Raw genomic sequence first — 22123 nt, forward strand, 5'->3', positions numbered from 1 at the left:
AGTTTCAGCTATCACCTGCTGCAGATCCATATCACCAGCCCATCCTTCTACAGACCTATATTTCCGACCATGGGTTGACTTTATACATATTATTCTTTACACCAGATACTGTAATATACCAAGGTACCTCATACTCAACATGTCTAAACCAGGACTCATCTCCTACCTACTCACCAAGTAGAAACCATCCTGCCTGATCAAAATCCTACAACACAGAAAACTGTGCCCCATTCCCGTATTTCATATGTTCCTGAATAGCCAGGAGTGCTTCTCAGTAACTCCTTGTTTTCCTTGCTCTTCTTTCCAGTCTAACCAGTCACTAATTCATATTGACTAAACATCATAAGTAGTTCATGCGCACACCCCCCTCCCAACCTCATGGCTGTTGGAACACATCCCCTCATCTTTCTTATCTGGATATTTGCCTCCTATGTGAGTTTCCTGCACCCATTCTAAAGCTCCTCCAGTTGTTCCTCCATGTTCCCTTAATCGTTCTTTAGGAAAGCATAACTGATCATCTTATTTTCCCTTTCACAATTTTCCATTTGCTCCTTCAGGCCAACAGTATAAAGTCCAGCTGCTCAAGGCAAGCCTTTCCTTTTCTCATCCTACAATCATGCCCTATGCTGTAGCCATGTGAAAAGCTTGAGTTCCCTCAAAATGCAGGTTCTTTTCTCACTTCTATACTAACACACTTATTTCACCCCTTGCCATGAATATGGTTTTCATTCTTGTTTGCCTAGGGACTAGACCCCTGTTGCCTGGTCTTTGCAGCCTTCACAAGGCACTCCTTTCAAGAGTTAGGGGCCTAACATTTATGGTTCCACAGTCCTTATCACACATCTGGTTATCCATACATTGTACTGATAATGTCTTCAAACATATCCTTTTCCTCACCCTGGACTATGAGATCTTTGAGAGCAGAGACTGTGTCATATTTATCTTTGTATCCCCGACACCTGGTACAGTGGCCAGCTCATAGATTGCAGAATGGGACATTGTTTGCCCAAAGCAGCCTTACCTTTCACATTCCTGTTCTAGTAGGCATATGAATTCATCACTCTTCTCCATGTATTCTTTATGTTTTCTCTTTTCTTCCTCCAACTCCAATATGGTTTGCCTATGGGATTTTTCTGCCACTAAAAGCTGTCCCAGGATTCGTCTGTAAGATTCTTTATGTTTTTCCACAACTTTGTCCAACTACGAAATAAAACATTTATAGCCTGTTACCAAATTGTTTATACACAGTCGTCTTTCACTCTTTTAGAAATGTCCCTGTTTTGATTAATTCGGCAGTGGGCTTTTTTGTTTTTTTGTTTGTTTGTTTTGAAACAGTTTCGCTCTTGTTGCCCAGGCTGGAGTGCAATGGCGCGATCTCGACTCACTGCAACTTCCGCCTCCCGGGTTTAAGCGATCCTTCTGCCTCAGCCTCCGAAGTAGCTGGGATTACAGGCATGCGCTACCATGCCCAACTAATTTTTTTTGTACTTTTAGTAGAGACGGGGTTTCTCCACGTTGGTCAGGCTGGTCTTGAACTCCTGACCTCAAGTGGTCTGCCTGCTTCGGCCTCCCAAAGTGCTGGGATTACAGGCGTGAGCCACGGCGCCCGGCCAGCAGTGGGTTTTTTATCTCCTTGTTTAGTGTTTATTCTCTTGTTAATTGATACTTTTGGGTGCATTTCAATACAAATGTAGTCTCTTTATTGTCATCAAATTTTTCTTGACAGAATAATCTGTGTCCCTGTGGGTATCAACTGTTTCCACATAACCTCTTTCTGACACTCTTATGTCTCTCTCCTGAGAAGCTACGTTAAAGAAATGACAGGAAGTAAGAGAATCCTTGCACAGTGCTGGATTCGCAGCTGCCCTAGCTGATCTCTTCTGCCCCAGCCCACCCTATAGTTCTCTCTACCAGTATATGACTCTTGGATCGCTCTACCAGGACATGCTATGATTTTCATTTTATTATACATCAAGGTATTTCCATTAAAATAGATCTATGAATAGATAATCTATTATGTGTTGGTGTATAGTGTGAATGTCACCAAATGTAAGTACTAAGTCCGTTCAGATTTTCACAGCACCATACTTACATCTTTTTTACAAAATGATCAACCTGTACCTGATACATGTGTTTGTCTCCCCTGCTAGACTGTGAACTCCCTGAAAGCTGGGCCTACATCCTTCTTTTTTTATTTTATTTTTAATCCTTGGCATCTAACAGAGTGCCTTGCTTATAAGAGGTGCCTAGTTTACAGATTGGAAACAAAACAAGCAAGCAAGGAAACTGAGATTTTTTTTGTTTTGTTTTTTTTGGTCACACATCTGCCTTTATTGTGAGCAGCATGTGGGACACTTCCAGCAGTAGTTTAAAAAAAATTTTTGATTAACAAAAGTAGGGATTCAGAGAAGCTGTCCAGCTGGTACCCTTAGGGGCTTATACGTGGATGCTAAGCCACAGCAGCAGGACAGGACTCCATAGCCTAGGAAGAGGGAGAACACCAAGGACATGAGGAGCTCTTGGCAGATATCCCAAGTGCACTTGGTGGAAGTGGAGGTGACCTCATAAAGGAAGAACCAGGCAGTAAAGAACATGCCAGTGGCCAAAAGCATCACAGTCAAATGGAGTTAGACAGCCAAGCTCACTGGGCTGGTTTATCAGCTCCTGGCCTTGAGCTCCGTTTTGCCCAGCACGGGGTAAGCTGCCACCAGAAAAACATGTTGGCAAGAGCTAACTCAGGATCTTTTGCTAGTGATAAATTAATATCTATTAAGAACTTGGTTTTGAAAACACCCGACTTTCTAGATTAGATACAGATGCAGTAAGTGATAATGTTGATTGATTTTTACAGTTTGCCTTTGTCATAAAAGATTTAGAATGTGTGACTCATTGTGAATTTAAAGCCAATTTAAGTTGTGTATCCTAAAAAGCATGTACTTGACTAGAAATGTACTTGACTAGAAATCTGGGCACAAAATGACCAAGTCATTTCAGAAAAAGAGTACAACTGAGGTGTCCCAGCATATAGAACCCAGTAAATTCTCCCTGACTTCTAAATGCTTAAATTCACAAAATACTTCATTATGCCATACAATTGTTGATGATTTTTAATAAATGTAGCCAGTCCTTTTGTGAAAGCTGAAACTGCTATGTTGTATTGCCTGCTGGCAGAGGCATCTTCTGAGGAGGCTCTAGTGTTGATTGTCATGGAAGTGTGTCTCAAACTACTGCAGCCCTCTGAAAATTTTATCTTCAGTTGCCCAAACATTAGAGTCCATTGTAAGGAAAATTCAAATCAACTCCTTTTGCAATTTGAGAGTGAAATAGTGATAGGATCAGCTTTACTTTAGGGAAGTTATTAGTTGACTTAGAAAATACATTCAATTTAATTTGTCAGAAGATTGACATTAGAATTAATGTATGAATAATTATAGTAGGTATTCAGTAAAGCATAAATGAATTACTAAAAGAGGCTTTTCTAAATCCAAAAACAGTATTTCCTTGGAGAGCTTGTTGTAATTGTCAAGATATGTATATTAAACTTTATACAAACCAAAGAGAGAAAATAGAAGGTTTGTTTAATCCACTCTTGCTTTCCATTGTTTTTTTCCCTTTATATGTTCGTTGTTGTTTGAAGAGAATGGAAAGAAGGCTAGAAGGAATCCGTGCCCTTCATTTATTCCATGACCCCCTAAGTGGTCTCCCTTACTGTAGCCTTACCTCCTTGCAGTCTGTCCTCATCACTGACAGCATGATTTTTCACCACTGGGACTCCACTCTCCTGTTCGGGGCCAAAAGGCCCTTCACCATCTGAACCTCCTGCCACCTTGGCCCCATCTTCACTCCATATCTTCCCACCAATCCTACCCAACTTTCAGCCACACTGGACTTCAGGCAGTTCTTATAATTCACCTTGGTGCTTCAAGACTGCTTTTTTCAATGCCAAGACCTGGAAATCTTTTTTCCTCTTTCACCAAAACTTTCCCTATACATGAGCTTTTCAACACATATTAACTAACTAAATGAATAAAATTAAATTTAAAAGCTTAATTATACCATTGCTTAAGGTAAGTATTTTAAGATTTGCCCTAGGTTATGCTAATAATACTGAGACTCTTTTATTATAGTGCCTTGGTAAATCCAAAATGTTGTTATATTTTCTTTCTCTTTTTTTTTTTTGAGATGGAGTTTCGCTCTTGTTGTTCAGGCTGGAGTGCAATGGCGTGATCTCGGCTCATCGCGATCTCCGCCTCCCGGGTTCAAGTGATTCACCTGCCTCAGCCTCCCAAGTAGCTGGGATTACAGGCATGTGCCACCACGCCCGGCTAATTTTGTATTTTTAGTAGAAACGGGCTTTCTTCATGTTGGTCAGGCTGGTCTCGAATTCCCGACCTCAGGTGATCTGCCTGCCTCGGCCTCCCAGAGTGCTGGGATTACAGGCATGAGCCACTGCGCCCGGCCCATATTTTCTATAATATATTTTTTGGAAGAACTAAGAATACCTTAGGCTATTAATTTTTTTTTTAAATTAAGTTCTGATATAGAACCCTAGGCTGGAAAGGAATAGGAGGTCAAAATTCTTGTGGACTGAGTCCTTGCCTCTTCCCGCCCTCTTGACCGCACCTCTGCTCCTAGCCCCAGCCGCAAGCATATTCCAGCTCACAGGCTTCCACCAGTTTTTCATCTTAAGTCAGTGTTCCTGTCGTGTCATGTAACCAAGAGCTGTTTGTTCTTCTAAGTTATTTTGACTTAAGAATTAGATAAATCACCTCTAGTTTACCCTAGACATGATTGAGATTTTTTAGATTTTTCAAAAAGAACATTATGAAGAAAATAAAAGGGAGAAGGGGCTGTTAACACTTCAAGATGGGGGAATGCAAAAGAAGAATAACTTTAGCATGCACGATGCTTATTCTCATGTAATTAGGATACAGTCACAGCTGGTCTCAGCAAGAGCACTGCCCTCCCTTTATTTTCTTCAGCCCCGTGTAGGAAAATCCTAGGCAGAATTCCCCTTCACTGTGTATTTTCTGGGCATTCCCCTCTCACCTAGTACTTCCTAGACCGAGGAAAAGGATAGACAACTGGGTTGTGTACGTGGAGTTATTTTGGCTTCAAGGAATTGAATAAACTGATAGCTGAGGACAGAGAAATCCATAAGGGGGAAGTAGAGGAAAGAGAGGAAAATTGACAGATCATGGAGGTGGGAATGTGAGAGGTGTATGTATATAGGGGTATCTGTTGGAGGAGTAATCAAAAAAGGTTGGACTTGTAAAGCAGGGCCAGATTATGGGTAACTTTCAGGGGCACCTTACAGAGTTAAGACTGCAAGCATTTGTAGAAGGGGGGTATTTCCAATTTTGCATGTGCACAATAGAATTATTTTGTAATTAAATTTTTTCCCACCGATTTCAACATAAGTTTGGAATCATCCTGTTCCATTTCACACTGAAGTGTTGAGAGGTTATGCCATTTGTAGAGTTTTGTTAGGGTTATGTTAAGAGATCATTAATTTGCATTTGGGCTCACAGGGGTTGGGGAATTTGTGCCTGACACTGTTTCATAGTTAATATGTTGGGAGCCAGGATACAGTTTTAACAGTATTCACTTGAATGCAGCTCTGGTTCCTTTTGTTTAAAATTTGGATTAAAGTGCAAATCAACAGACTTTGGGTGGTCTCATCCTCACCCCTTAGAGAAGCAGATACATATGACCAAACTCCTTCACTATTTGGCAAGACAGTAGTCTCTTCTCTCATGAGATACTAAAGACGAGAATAGCAAGGACATTAGAGGTCAGTCCTGAGGTAGGTTGCCAGAGTTTATTTGAGGGAAATTTGTCTGAAACTTGCTTTCACTCTCCAGCCTCAACTCATGTTCCTAGTTGTTTCTTTTCTATAAAAATGAAAAATTATGAAATTTTCCATGAAAGTCTCAGAGGAAAATTAAAGAATAAAATAAGAATTCCAAAGGGTTTCAGAAATGTCAGCAAGTAAAAGAGCAAGCAGTACTGCCTTCTCCCTAGTGGTGGCCCTGTTGGGACTGCCCACCTTTGCCGTTGTAATTGCTAGGTACGCTTGGTGAGGGAAAGGTCTTTGCTGTCATTAAACTTTGAAGGAAAAAGAAGGTATGCACTCATCTATATGTTTTTAAAAACTCTATTTCTTGGACAGTTCTTTAGATTATTTCCATTCATGTTCAAAATTTCTATGACATAATACCTCAGTGTTTTCCAAAAATTAACCTCTATGGTTGAACTTTATGTTTTTTATTACAGCCTGGGTACCCTGCAAGTTCCCAGAGTGTGTGTGTGTGTCTGTGTGTGTAAGCACATGTATGTGTGTGCATGTGTGTTTGTGTGTGTATGTGCTTGCACATGCACGTGAGAGTGGGGAGCATTCTCTGGCATTTGGTAGATTTTGGTTGATGTCAAGCAACAAACCTAGTGGACGCATCCTGTCTATGGTTCATTCTTTTTAACTTTCCTATTGAACTTGTCGTATTTATCTATTTTGTGTAGGCTTTAAGTGCGTTAGGAAGTAAAACTGTAAGGAATCAAAGAGGAGTTACAGATCATGCTCATCTGCAGGGCTAGTGCTTGGCTGCCTCCCAGGTACACACCCCTGTTGTGGTACATACCTCATTCATTGGTTTCTCATAGATGTCCTCCTGCCAAGGGGTAGATTTCGCTTGAAAAGCATCTCTCTGGAGAGCCTCTAACACCTTTTTTGGAGTGACAAACCCATACTGAGCTTCCAGCAAAGCCAGGTCCATTTTTTCAGCCTTTAAAATGCCTATGACCTCATCTCGAGCCTGTAGGAACAAAAAGTATTTCAGAAAGCCTGCTGTCTCTACCAGCAGTCTCAGCAAGTGATTTTTGTGACAGTTGGCAGTGCTTTTTCTTCTCTTTCAAATATAAATGAATCATATTTCATTTTCACACTTTTATAAAAGGTATCAAAACTATATCCCTTCATCCTTCTTGTAGTCTAATTACACAATTAATGTTTTAAAAAGTGATTACTATACAACATTGGAGGACTACTTTTTTTATTATGTTTGACAAGCAGATATCATGATATCCATCAATGTACTAGCATTTGGATTTTCAGGGGGTAGGAAATAAAATTCTCCTATATGTGTACCAGCTGTTTTTAGATTTTCATGTAGGTTAATAATGCCAGGGCTTGTCTAGAGCCAGTTCACTTGGGGTACAAAAGCACCTATTGTTGTTTAAACCAATCCCGAAGTCATCTGGCATTATTGCTACTGATGCATGCATGTGCACTGAAGCTCCTGAGCAGCATGGGCAGAGGATGTGACCTTTCACGACCTGTATGCCAATCACATGTCATCATGACAGCCCCTTTAGATGGGATTAATTGCACTTTCAGTTGGCAGAGGAGAATTCTTTGTATATATACTTATGCTTTGCTTTCATGTACACACATGTATGAACCACAGATATCTATTTCTGTGGCAGCAGGAACACCAAATTCACAAGCAGCCTTCTATTTGAAGCATGATGGGGATAACTCCAACCCAGCTGACCTGCAGTTCTCCCTCCAGAATGCTGAGGAGAAATAACAGGTCATCTCTTGAGAGGTCTTCTGCTTGGTGGCCATTACCACTGTGTGGCTTCTCTGCCTTGGGACACGGAAGTATTACATCCGACTCACTGGGGGAGTCTTTGTCTTGCTGTCTGTGCTTCATGTTTTTAGGCCCTTGGAAACTGTGGCCTTTAGTATGTCTTGGAAATTTCTTTTGGGCTGAGCCCTCGGTATCACTGCCTCTGGAACGCATTCTTTAAAGCCTGGAAGGAGGGAAGAAAATTTGTAAAGCTTAATGGAAATGGAGTTTTAATAAGAGTACCTATTACTGCTTTAACAAGTCTACATTCTTGTTATATTTACCACAGCCCCAAACTCAGTCTTTTTGATGTCTACAGCAGAGAAGGATATTAGCAGATTCATAAATCACAGTCTTATTTGCACTTCTGCTTTTAAAGCAAACATTTAAAAAAAGGTGTTCGGTCTTGATTAAGGCCACTTATGTCCATGGGTAAACAGGCTGTGTTTGAACTTCATCCCCCAGGCATTCCACCTCAGGAACCCAGGTCAGACCTCCAACCATGACCTAAGTGCTTGCTTAAGTTAAGACGTACTTAACATAATTATCATATTGTAAAATGGTGACTTTGCTAATTCTTCTGACTTTCTTCAGATTTACTTTATAGTATTTCCTTTAAAATTGTTGGGGGCTTTTATGGGGTTTTTTCTTTTGTTTTTAAAATTTGTTAGCCTCTAAAAGTGCATTAGGACAGAAATGGCAGAGTTACTGCTACAGAATTACTGCATTATTTTGTTTTGAAGGCCAAGTCTAGTATTAAAGGAATGAAGGCTTGGTCCCTGGCTGTATTCCTGTATTCCTGACATTCTTCTAAAATTCTAGATCTATCCTTGGGTAAGTCAAGGGCTTATATTTAGGACCCTCATCTTCAAAGCGGAGATACTACTACCTAATGTAGTTGGCCATTCTGGAAACAATATAAAATAAATTAATGTTTAAAGGACACATTAGCTCCACATCTGATTATATAATCATCCAAATGAATTTATAATAGGAAGAAAAATTCTTCCACTGTTGAGGTTTATAACTAGGAGAGAAAATATCAGTTGAACTTATAATTGACTCTATGGCATATAAGCAGATTATTAATTTTACTCTTTGTCCCTACAAATCATGAAACTTTCATCATCGCCAGTACCTTACTTTTAGTTTGTAGTATTTCTTTAAAAATCTGAAAAACTCAAGTGTCCAGAAAAGTATAGAAACCATAACAAACTGCTATATGCTACCACACAAATTTATAAAATTTTAATAATTTACTATATATTAGAAAACAGTTTTTAAGTACTGTATTATAGATGTATTATAATGTATGTATCTCTTCTGAAACCCATTCTCCCTTCCCACTCCAGAAGTAACCACGTAATCTTGAATTTGGTATTTATCATTCCCCTGTATGTTTCATACGTTTTAAAAACATGTACATATATATTGCTGAACAATGTATAGTATTACATTTTCAAACCTTATGTAAATAGCATATTGAATGTATCTTTCTAAAACTTGCTTTTTCATCCTAGATTATATTTTTGAGATTCTTCCTTGTTCCATTTTACTGTAGTTTATGTATTTTGATTGCTGTAAGAATATTTCATTATATAGTCCATCATTTACTTGTTCATTTTACTGTTTTTGAATATTTTTTTTTCAGTATTCAAAAAAACGCTACTTCAAACATTCTTGCACATTTTTTTCCCTTGTGTTAGGTGATAAGAATTCTGTCACAAATCAGCTGTGGAACTTGATTAAGACATTGACCCATTGCCAGACACAATGGCTCACGCCTGTAATCCCAACACTTTGGGAGGCCGAGGCAGGCGGATTACCCGAGGTCAGGAGTTCAAGACCAGCCTGGCCAACATGGCGAAACCCCATCTCTGCTAAAAATACAAAAAATCAGCCAGGTGTGGTGGCACACACCTGTAATCCCAGCTACTCAGGAGGCTGAGGCCCAGGAATTGCTTCAATGCAGGAGGCCGAGGTTGCATTGAGCCAAGATTGCGCCCTGCACTCCAGCCTGGGTGACAGAGTAAGACTCTGTCTCAAAACAAAAAGGACATTCACCCTCTTCAGGTCCAGTGACCTGATCTGGAAGTGAGGGAGCACTTACTATGTGTGCTAAGCATTCTTCTCAGCATTTTCCATGTATTAGCTCATTCAAGTCTCACAACAACACTATGAGGTAGGGAATATTATTATCTCCATTTTACAGTGAACAAATGGAAGCACGGGAAACTTATTGAAGGTTGCACAGCTAATAAGTGGCAAAACTGGGATTTGAGTCTAGGAAACCTGACTCAGGGAACCACACTCTTAAAAATCATGCCATAATGTCATTATGCTGTATTGCCTAAGACAAATGCATATATACACTGGTACAAATACCTTGTCCAAAAAATGCCTATAGCCTTACTGAAGAGACTGTTTACAAATACAGTATAGATGAACAGTGATGTGTGACAGTAGTTGTCACTGGCTTTTCCCTAGGTAGCCAGGGAAAGGTTCATTTATTTGAGAAAAGCGAAGGCATAGAAGGGATATTTTTGTGTAGGAATGGGAGGTTGGGGATGTGTAAGAGATGAGATTGGGCACATTAATGATAGGGCCATCTGTGTCCTTTGTCTTATATTTTTAAGACAATTTTATTCTTCATTCATGTCTCACATGGCGTATCTGACCTGGTGCTCCATACATAATGGGCATGCATTAGGGTGACTGGCTTGCTCCTTTTACTTTGTGCCCAACTGTCTCAGGTACATGTTAGTGTTTAACAAACAACCCCAAAACTTGGATGGAGGCTAAATAACAATGGCTCAGAATTCTGTGGGTTACTCCACAGCTTCAGCTTTCTTACAGCTATTCTGGGCCTGGATGGTCTAAGACGGGCTCTCACGTATTTGGCTGTTGGTTAGTTGGACTAGGAGAGCCTCAGCCGGGTCATCTCATCTCAGCTGTTATGTGGACTCTCAACTTACAAGAAGCTAGACCAGGCTTCCCCACATGGTGGTCTCAGGATAACATTCCAAGAACGTGAGAGTTGAAGCTCCCAACATCTCATTTGTGACAGAATGTCACAATGTCAGCCCAGAATCAAGATTGAGGAAATAGATTACACCTCTACATGGAAGAAGATACAAGGCCACATTGCAAAGGAATGGAAGGAATTAACTGCAGCCATCTTTGAAAAAGTTCACCACACCCACAGATTCAGATTTCTGTGAAAATCTAATAAAAGTCTAGTTTAAAAGAGGAGCGAAATATATTTGGTTCTTTACTTCTTTTCATTTCCTGGAAGTACATAGGGTTTGGTTTTTGTTTTTTTCATTTTACATGATGAATTCCTATGTTTTCCTCTTGCCCACATAGTCCTGTGTGGAACAATAGTCTACTGATAAGAATCAACTTGTATCCTGCTGCTAATCAATGAGAATTTCTCTGCCCTCATCAACTTAATCTAGGATATCCCTTCCAGAATACCAAGATAATGTAAGCTTTTATTTAGCAGGGTAATTTGCTAAACATTGTTCATAAGTAGTGCCCTTTTAGCTTAAGGCAGCCCTGAGCTGCAACAGAAGACTGAATGGAGCTCTGTATACATTCTAGCTTCCTCACCTCACTCTTAAAGTGGGTTAGATGAAATCTGATAGGAGAACATAGATCATTTGCCAGTGATGATATTCATAAGTGGTAAAAAAAGGAATGACCTGAAACATTTTTATACTGTGTTTGTTATTCTTCTAAAGAGATTAGAGTTTTACTGAGACCACCAATTCTCTTTGGAGGCTGGGGATAGTAGCATCAACATTCTCACTGATTAATGAAGTGGTGTTCACATTGGATTTGTGAACAGACCCATCATATGCAGACTTCTGGTCTACTGAGGAGCATGTGTCTCTACATGTTTACAGTGGTGGAGTTTCCTTGCCCCTCTGCCAATAACCACAAAATGATCAGTAATGAGAAATAATTAAGTATCTAGAGGAAGAAAACAAAGACATGAATTTCATGATACTCTCATGCTTTGTATTATCAGTGACTTCATTGTTTCTCTTGGCAAATTTTTAATGCATCTGTGCTTGGCCCAGGGGTGCGTACTAGGGTAAAGAAAAATTTTGTAATAGCAACAGTGGTTTGGGATTTTCAGGGTACCAAAAAAAAAAAAAAAAGGAAAGTTGCTTTTTGTGTATGCCAAATAATGATACTTTACTCTTCATGAAGTGATGACCTAGTACCTGGTGAGTTTACAAGGGAAAAAAACCTGCTTAGTTGTCAGTTTAACACAGCCTAATGTGTTGTTATCTGTGACTGTCATAACCCTAGAATGATGACCTTCGGGAGTGTAGGCTGGGAATCAGGAAACCCAGCCTCTGATCCCAGCTCTGCCCACAGAGCCAGGGTCTGTGTTGTTGCTTATAAAATGAGAATATTGGGATAGGTTGTCCCATGAGATCACTCAGGCTGGAACAAGGACCAAGGATTGTTTCCTTTGACCTCTACCCTGTTCCTCACCCCCTGATGGATCCCGTGATAGCAGGGTTAGGACCTGAGACTAGATGATCTTTGAAGTCCCGGGATTTCCCGCTTTAGAATTCTGGGACTCTCTGTTGTCTTGTATCTATGGATACAAATACAGTGCAGTTGGCAGTGAGAAGTAGATCCTGCTTTGTTTTCCTATATAGTTCCTTTAGTCAGTTTTACTTGGGCTTAAGTTAATTGAAATCATGGTGTATCTTGGTAAGGATGTGTCCATGCAAGAGGACTAGAAGAGAGTTTGTAATTATTTACTTAATTTATTTGCAGGAAATGGCCAAATGTAAATAGAAGTCTGTTCTACTCATTACCTTCCTCCAGCAGCCCCCCAGCCAATTACTTATTATAAAATTTAAATTTTAAAAATCATTCTTTATTAATGTTGTATATTAAAAATTACATAGTTAGGTGCTACTTAGACATACTTTTTAGTCTTCATTTTCCTACTCATTTTTGTTTTAGAATTGTGGATGTGACTAGAGGATATTTTTGCTTGTATCAAGTAAGTGAAAAGCCTCAAAAAAGAGATCATTTTTGGTCTTGGTCATTTAATATGGTATCGAGGTAGCCAAGCAAAACTACTCCAATTTAGAGAAAGAAAATAATAGTAATAATGGTAGCTAACATGTATTCATTACTTATCATATACAAGCCCATTCTAAATGCCTTCCTTTGATTAACTCATTTATTTTGCAGAGGAAGGAACTGAAGCTTGAAGTCTTTTTTTTTTTTTTTTTTTGTGACAGCATCTCACACTGTCGCCCAGGCTGGAGTGCAGTGGCACGATCTCGGCTCACTGCAACCTCCACCTCCTGGGTTCAAGCAATTCTCCTGCCTCAGCCTCCCGAGTAGCTGGGACTACAGGTGCGCACCACCACACCCAGCTAATTTTTGTATTTTTACTAGAGGTGGAATTTCACAGTGTTGGCCAGGATGGTCTTGATCTTGACCTTGTGATCTGCCTGCCTCGGCCTCCCAAAATGCTGGGATTACAGGCATGAGCCACCTGCGCCTGGCCCGCTTGAAGCCTTTTTAAATCACTTGCCAAAGGTCACACTGCTAAAAAGTGGCAGAGTCAGAGTCAGGCCCTAATTTAGGCAGTCTGGCTCCAGAGCCTACTAAATCACTATGCTGTATCTACTTAGCTTTTATAAAAAGATATACATAGTAAAGGAAAAATCCTGGTTTAACATTAATTAATTCAACAAACATTTATGAAATGAAGCCCTACTATGTCAAGTATTGTGCTACACAATTTTGTTTTAACTAGCTTATTTTCTTTTCTTTCTTTTATTTTATTTTCTTTTCTTTTTTTGAGACGGAGTTTTGCTCTTGTTACCCAGGCTGGAGTGCAGTGGCGTGATCTCGGGTCACTGCAACCTCTGCCTCCAGAGTTCAAGCAATTTTCCTGCCTCAGCCTCCCAAGTAGCTGGGATTACAGGCGCCTGCCATCATGCGGCTAATTTTTTTGTATTTTTAGTAGAGATGGAGTTTCACCATGTTGGCCAGGCTGGTCTCGCACTCCTGACCACAGGTGATCCACCCGCCTCAGCCTCCCAAAATGCTGGGATTACAGGTATGAGCCACCATGCCCAGCCTAGCTTATTTTCATATGTGGACCAATCTCCAATTTGTTGAATTCTGAGTATCCAAAATTATACAAAAATGTGAGTAACATAAATTCACAAACACCCCTAGCCTTTGAGTCTATTCAATAAAGATATTCTGTTTTCATATATTGTTTATGTGCAAAAACTATGTATTTTTAAATTTTCATGTGCTTTTCTCAACCACTGCTGTCATATTGAAGTGGCAGGAGACATGTCTTAATAGAAAGAGTATGAGATTGTGGAATCAAATAGAACTGGTCTTAAATCACAGCTCCAACATGTTAGCTCTGTGGCCTTGGGCGTCAGTGAGCCTTTAAATGTAAAATGGAGATAATGGTACTTGCTAATGGGTTTATTATTCATATTTGGTTAGCACAGGGCCCCTGTTGTTCATGTGTGTATCCCCATGTCCTACAGAGTTGGACCTCAGCAGGGATTTATTGAGTGATTGAATCATGCAGTCCTCAGCAGAGCTGGTTGGCTCTGAATAGGAGCTGCCTCATGGTAAAGATGATTCATTTGCGAACCACTGGCTAGAAATTAGAAAAAGGGTACTGAGAATCTACTGAAGTAGCTGTGTATAGACCTCTTACCACATGCCAGGCACTGTTTTAAGTGCTTCAGTTCATTTATCTTATTTATCTTAAAGAATTTTAGCCTGAAGTAAATGAAAAAAACAAAAAACCTGTAGGAAGGGAGTTGGTAAAGGTGAATTAAGGTGGAGACTCTCATAAGAGATAGCAAAGACAAGTAAATTAATATCAATTTCAGGGCAGCACTGGTGCCTGCAAAAGGCTCAGGAAGTGTGTGTGTGTGTGTGTGTGTGTGTGTGCGCGCGCGCGCATGCGTGCACACTCGTGCTGGGTGGGGAAGAAATGTTAGATCCACGTAACTTACTGGAAATCTCCATTTAATTTCACTGAATTTTGTAAACTTTCGATCATAAATACCCTGATCTGCTATCCCTCACCCCCAGCCCTCTCACAGACACCCTCACATGCATGAAATGAACTGAGTATGCACTACACTATTTTTTTTTAATTTGACAGCACCATTAACCATCATTAGTTCTGTTTTTAAGCATGTAACATTTTATTAAGGCAGTGTCATTTAAACTTGGTGTAGTGGGAAATTTTAGACATAAATTGTTTGTTTTGATGGCAAGAAGACTGCATAACACGGAGTGAGTCTGTGCTAACTGTACGACACTCATGGCCAAGGAACAAAGCTGGGAGTGATCCAAGGCTTTAAATTTGAATATATTTAACACCCCATACTTTGCTGAGTTTAGAGGGCAGACTGTCTGCTATCTTTACATTTGCACTTGCATTTCCCCCTATCTTTACACAGAACCTTTAAGCTAAGATTTAGTTCCCTGAAAGAATGGAAAGAGATGTATTAAGATTATGGGGTTCTCGGCAGAGCTGGTTGGCCCCTTTAATATTAACTGACTTATGGTAAATGTGATTCATCTATGAAAATAGTGGCTATAAATAGATGTTAATAGCGCTCAGTTGCAGAACAGCCAGGTTGTGCTCACATGGCCAGATTAGGGGAAAAAATCCTGTTGGGTATTTTATGTGGTCTTTCAAAAAAAAAAAAAGTTTCCTTTTATTGCCCTACTCACCCACATTTGAAGACACTAAACTCAGCCAGCTGCAGTAAAGCTATCTGATGGCTAAAAAAAGACAATTGAAAACAAGATAACCTAATTTAGTAATTGGCCTCCGTTATCTTTTTTCTCCCATTTTCAGTAAAAATCATTGAAACATTTTCTTAGTGATATTTTTCCTTGTAGGGCATAGACAAGTCTTTAGACAAGGGATTGGAAAGTGGGGATGTATGATTCAGGTTCATATTCCCAAGGATTCTAAGTCCTAAGAGAAAGTCAAAGCCACAGAGAGAAAATCAAATAAGAGCTTCAGAAGGTGGTGCAGTAGTCTCTCATCCATCACCCATAGTATCAGACACTCAGTATTTTCCATCATCACCTGCTCACTTGTTATATGCCTGTGAGTGTCCAAAAGTGCTTCGTTGTTGTGAGCTGAAATCCAGCTCCCAGGAACTTTAGTTCGTGTATCCTGGTTCTGCCTCCAGAACTAAAGCAAGCCAAGCTACTCTTCTTGCCACAGTGTAGTCCTTTAACCGAAAGGACTCTATTCTTCTTTATTCCAAATGAAACACTCAGTTTCTTTATTCATTTCTTACACCACCTAGTTTCAGTCTCCTCCACCCACAACTCACAAACACATTTTGATTGTGCCCCTTCAGCCCAGGGTCTTTCTTAAAGATATGCATGGAACTGGGTATAATTTCCCAGATATTAAACACAACTAAAGCAGTGAATCGGTGAAGGTATATACTCAGGGAAGATCTTAGCAGCTTTTCTGATAGTGGTTCCAGTTGGAATTTTAAGTATGGATCCAAAAATTTGATAGTAGGTGTTTAATGAAAACTTCTTCCAGTTTATCTTATCAGGTGAATGCTTGTAATGATACCTTTCACATGCGTGTTTCTTGATACATCAGGAGACAGGGTATTATTTCCCCAGTTTGCAGATTCCTCGTCTGCAAGATTCAGGAATCTTCAATAACTTTAGTTTACAAACAGTGGACTAGAGATAAAAAGCTAGGTATTCTGACTTTTTTTTCTCTATGCTCATGCTAAATTAATTGACATTTACTCTCTTTTTAGTTTGGAAGTGTTCTTTGGTTTCTTGTTTTCTACGTGCTGCAGTCAGAGAAGCTGCTGGGCTGTAGATACAGAATAAACAACCGCTGATGAGGTCCAGTAGGGCAGACTTACATCATGGCTTTTCTTAGCTGTGTGTTGTGAAGAAAGGACAAAAAGAAATATAAAAATCTTCAAGTATAAATAGTGATTTATCCAAGTTTTCCATTACAAATCAGTGACTCTTTAAAGATTCTTTTCTCATTTAAGGTTGAAACAGGGCTGAGAATGTTTTCCAGATCTTTGTGGAATACAGCAGAAAAAGGAAATTATTTTTATGTAGTCCAAGTTAGGTTTAAATGCATTTTTAAATGCCACACTTCCAACCCTAGATCAGAGCTCTTGAAAATCATATGATTCTTTTAACAGTTTTCAAACTACATCACTTTCCATATTTCTTCCAACTTCATGCTCTGGTTTTTCTTAGAAATACAGTGATAATGAGCCAGTCACTTAACCTTTCTATTTTCTTTGAATTTTTGTCCGTTTGGACCTTGGAGCCAGTTTTGTCCAATCCCCTTACACTGTAACCAAATCCCAGCAAGGTTAACTGTTGTGCCTATGGTCATGCCCTGAGCCAACACCAGAAGGCAGGTCTCTTGCCTACATCTCTGTTGCTCTTTCCATTGTATCACTTCTTGTTCATAGGCCAACCCCTGTTTCCTCCAGCTCTAGGAAGACGTGAATCCTAAAAGATAAAAATGCACCTTTCAGAGAACCCAAAGTTTCCTACAAATTTTTATTTTTGTGAACCATGTTCCTCACCTTTTAGGTAACAATAGATCACCCTGAGTGCCTTTTGGCCTCCTCTTGCCTAGGCCAACCCAGCCTAATAAGGACCTTGAGGTAAACAGGTGATTCAGAGGAGGTCAAGAGTTTCCATCTTTACATTCCAACATGAGGTCTTCCCTTTCTTTCATCTAAGGAACTGTGGCTAGAATAGAGATGGGTTGTTGTAGAGAAGATGTTGCAACTCTTAAAGCGCCTTGGGCAACCCCCGACTTCTAAGCCATTTGGCTCCCCTTTCCCAGCATCTCAGGTATACTCCATTTATCTTCCTATAACTGGCAGAAAGTTTAATGACTTCTTGCCTCTGAAGCATATAAGTTTAGTCTGAAACATTTGCACTTTCTCTTTTTAGGGGAAGAGAGGGAAACTAACTTTTCTAAAGCTTCTGTTTTTGCCAAATAATACGATTCATTCTTCCTATTCCTTACGTCTTTTTTTTTTAGACACACGGAGTTGATATTATTCTCTTCAATCTACTGATGAAAAAACTGAAGTGTTATAAAGCTCACAGCTTATTATATTAATAGTAGAAATACAGGTTCACGAGTAAATACAAAATACTAGGAAATACTGTAAATAATGTTCAATGCACAAAGTGTTTTGGAAGGATTTGAGAAAGAATGACTAATTCTGCCAAAGGGCCTTAGTAAAGCCATCTCAGAGATAAGCTGTATCTTGGAGAATGAAAAAGGGTTCCCAGGCCATATGTATAGGTAGAAGGTGGATGAAAAACACAGTATGTGGGGAATATCAAATTGTGCCTATGCTGAAGCACAGGAGGTGTTCAATGGTGAAAGGTGAGGGCAGAAAGGTCAACTGTGGGTATGCATCACAGGGCTGTTTATAATAAGGGAGATGAAACAGCCATGTATCCAACAAATAGTAGGGAATAATTATATGGATCATAGAATATCAGTGCACATATTCTGTGGCCAGTGAAGCAGCCAGAAAAAGTCAAGTTTTCAAGGAGTATTTAATAATGTAGGAAAATATTTGTAATTTGTAATAAGTTTAAAAATTTGGAAAAAATATATTGATTTATCTATTACATTGTTTTCATATTTGTGAGGTGTTTTTCAGAAGAGAAAAGGGGATGAATATGATAAAACCTTGAAATTTATCAACAATGCAATAGCATGTTGCCTTGATAGCAGCTGGTTTGATTATCCATGAGGTGGGAAAAGAAGACTAAGGAAATTTGAATGTGAACTATAAATTAGGTGATATTAAGAATTTACTGTTTTCAGGAGATCTAGACCATCCTGGCTAACACGGTGAAACTCCATCTCTACTAAAAATACAAAAAAATTAGCGGGGCATGGTGGTGGGCGCCTGTAGTCCTGAGGCAGGAGAATGGCGTGAACCTGGGAGGTGGAGCTTGTAGTGAGCCGAGATCGCGCCACTGCACTCCAGTCTGGGTGAGAGACCGAGACTCCATCTCAAAAAAAAAAAAGTTACTGTTGATCTTATTAGATGTGTTAATGGCATTGTGTTTATGTGAAGAATGTGCTTTTTATTTTTCCAGATGGATAATGAGGTATTTAAATGTGAAATGACATGTTCTCCTGGGATTTACTTTTAAATACTCCAGAAAAAAATAATGGCAGGGGATAGAGGTGAAATAAGTATGGCAAAATATTGAGGATCTCTGAAGATGGGTAAAGAGAACATGGGTTTTATTCTTCTTTCTACATTTTGTATATTTGGAAATGTTCATAATAAAAGATTTGAAAGAAAGCACTAGGCACATAGTATTGGATACATAAACATTTTAAGAAGTGGTTTCCTTGCTGGTCGCGGTGGCTCACGCCTGTAATCCCAGCCCTTTGGGAGACTGAGGCGGGCGGATCACCTGAGGTCAGGAGTTCAAGACCAGCCTGGCCAACATGGTGAAACCTCGTCTCTACTAAAAATATAACAACTAGCCGGGCATGGTGGTGGTGGATGCCTGTAATCCCAGCTACTCTGGAGGCTGAGGCAGGAGAATTGCTTGGACCCAGGAGACAGAGGTTGCAGTGAGCCGACACAGTGCCACTGCACTCCAGCCTCGGCGACAGAGTGCAACTCTGTCTCAAAAAAAAAAAACCGAAAAACAAGAGGTGATTTTCTTAAAAGAAAAAAAGAGAGTGCCATGGGGGAAAGGGGAGAAAAGAAGAAGGAAGGCACCAAGCTTGGGTATCAGGCATAGACAGAGAAACAGGAGAGTAAACTATGTCCCAGGAGCCAAGAGAGAATTATTTCAAGGGGCAAAGAGCTGCTGTGACCTCATTTTAACAACATTACCACTGCTTAGAACAACTTTGGACCTCCACTTTTGGAGTCATCTGCTTTGAAATATCCCTCAGCTGGGGCAAAGCCTGGTTCTTTAAAGGCGAACTTAATTTCTGATAACAAGAACAGGTTCCTTAAAAACAAATCTAGTGAATCTAGTGGTCAGCTCATGCCTATTTTGGTCAAAAGAACCAATTATGACATTAAAATAATGGGACTGGCTTTTGTGTGTGGCCTTCAAAGGAGGTTTGAAGACATTTCCAAAATGTGTCAGCCCTGACACTTTTTCAGAATAAGCTTCATAAGATAAAACCTTCAATAACATTACACATTTGGATTAATAACTCCGGGCTTTTATTTTTCATATTCCATCTACTTTGGTTAAATGTTAAATCTTGCCGGGTATGGTGGCTCATGACTGTAATCCCAAAACTTTGAGAGGCCAAGGCGGGTGGATCATCTGAGGTCAGGAGTTTGAGACCAGCCTGACCAATATGGTGAAACCCCATCTCTACTAAAATTACAAAAATTAGCCGGGCGTGGTGGCATGCGCTGTAGTCCCAGCTACTCGGGAGGCTGAGGCAGGAGAATCGCTTGAACCTGGGAGGTGGAGGTTGCAGTGATCCGAGATCACGCCACTGCACTCCAGCCTGGGCAACAGAATGAGACTCCGTCTCAAAAAAAAGAAAAAAAAAAAATTACATCTTTGGTGTCTTGGAGCTTCAGTCTATTTTCTATAATCCAAATATAAGCAAAGCAGTAATAAACAGCATGGTAGACAGCAGGGGAAAGAGCATAGGCTCTGGAGTCAGCCTGGCCGAGTTATAATCTTACTTCCCTTGCAACTTCTGCTGTCCAAATTGGGTCAAACTACTTCATTTCTTCAGGGCTCAGTGTTTTATAGGGTTATTGGGAGGATTAGAGATGACACATACAAGATGCTGTGCCTGGTACCTAGAACATGATAGGAACTCATAGCTTATCCTAATGGAGATGTCATAATGATACAACTTTATCTCTTGGTTCAGCAGACATGCCTTCCCTCTTAGAACATCAAATGAGATAAGAAAATAACTAGTGGATTTTTAGCATCACGAGGAGAGTACATTACTCAGGCCCTACTTCACCAAAGGGAGGGAGTTCTTCTAGTCAGTGCTAAACAAGTATTTTAAGAGTGTGTGTTATTTTGTGCCTAACTGAGATGGAGATTGGCAAGCTGAAGAAATTGGGATTTGGCCAAGAACCAGTGCTTGTTGTTTAGTAGAGAGGTGATAGGGAACTATGATCCTGCCAGTTTGGAGGGACGTAACATGAAATGACTTCTTGGTCCAAGCTGGCTACAGCTGTTCCAAAAAAGATGACAAAGGCTGCTGATTCAGAGGGGGATACTCACCCAGGCTGTCAAGTCTGTCTCTCCACCAAGCAAGACTTTTTTAATCCTCTAACACAACAGCAACACAAAATTTACTGTCTGCAGGCACAATGCTAAGGCACTTTGTGCACACTAAATCGTTAGGCACTGAAAACAACCCTGTAAGGTAGATACTCTGATTCATCTGCACTTTATGGGTTAAAGTAACCGAAACCTAAAGAGGTTAAGTTAATCTGCCCCAAGCTACAGAACTGGCAAGTGGCAGAACAGGAATTCAAACTGGCTTCAGAGCCCACCCAGTCTTTGCAAGCCTACTTTCTAATGCCTGAATTCCTTCTCTTTAGGAAGAATTATCTGTGTAAAGTTGGGAGAGACATCTCAGCAATTATGGTGCAGCACTGACTATATCAATAAAATTGAAGTAGCCAGTATCTTTCACCAAAGACCTGCATCACAAAGTGGTGAGAAGAGAAAAAAACATAGATCACCAGGGAGAAAGGGGAAAAGCCTAGGTTTGGTCAAATCTGCGATGAAGGCACAGAGTGAATTAAATTCAAGCTTCTTCACTACTGTTGATTATTCGGCTCATTCTAGGCAGTAGGGAGGGAGTTGTTATAAAGCAGGAGCTTATAACAGCTTTTAGACTCTGCTTAAGTCAAAAATCATCAAGAATCATCAAAAAGCATCAAGGAAAATACACAGAACAAGCAGTCACCCTGCTGTGCTCTCCCTGATGCTTTTTGGTGGTCATGTGGCTGTGACTAGACCCTATGAGTTCGGGTAAAGTCCGGGGTTCTTCAGACTGATAAAAGGTTTCTTCTCATGTCTTCCTCTAAGAAGGGCCATCTCCACCCTTTCCAAAGTCCCACTCATCGCTACGAAGGAGTGCTTTCCCCATACTCCCTCATGAGGTGAGGTTGGCTTACCCAGACTGCTTCCCAGCCTTGTTGCGTAGATCTGGACCTCAGACTCTCTGAGGTCTGTGGTAATGGGGATAGATTGAGCTTGTGGGTTCCACCCATTGTGTGTGGTTCCATATAGCCCTTTGTTAGAAAGCACCCAGGGCAGCCAAGAGTGCATGTTGACTAAGGAGGGTGGCTGCTGCTAGGAACTGTAAGTAAATAAATGGAAGTCAGAAGCTTACAATTAAGGAGGGAAACAAAGAATCATTACTCTCCCTTAAGCACGTTGCT

At 40.1% G+C, this 22123-nt stretch overlaps 2 protein-coding genes and 1 pseudogene across 2 annotated transcripts in view; 1 reads left to right on the forward strand and 2 right to left on the reverse strand.

Annotated features, from left to right (window-relative positions):
* The window catches only part of CMSS1 (cms1 ribosomal small subunit homolog), a 362036-nt gene that overhangs the window by 105824 nt on the left and 234089 nt on the right, over positions 1–22123 (forward strand). The gene's annotated exons all lie outside the window — the stretch shown is intronic.
* Positions 1018–7837, reverse strand: LOC134756401 (filamin A-interacting protein 1-like). The gene is made up of 3 exons (XM_063703507.1): positions 7551–7837; positions 6639–6812; positions 1018–1200 (listed from the first exon to the last, which is right to left on the reverse strand). Exons 1-3 carry the CDS (start codon positions 7800–7802, stop codon positions 1018–1020), a joined length of 609 nt encoding a protein of 202 aa, XP_063559577.1. The 5' UTR covers positions 7803–7837.
* Positions 2437–3993, reverse strand: LOC109026276 (transmembrane protein 258-like; annotated as a pseudogene).

Source organism: Gorilla gorilla, chromosome 2 (assembly GCF_029281585.2).
Source record: "Gorilla gorilla gorilla isolate KB3781 chromosome 2, NHGRI_mGorGor1-v2.1_pri, whole genome shotgun sequence".
In the NCBI taxonomy this organism is placed as follows: Eukaryota; Metazoa; Chordata; class Mammalia; order Primates; family Hominidae; genus Gorilla; species Gorilla gorilla.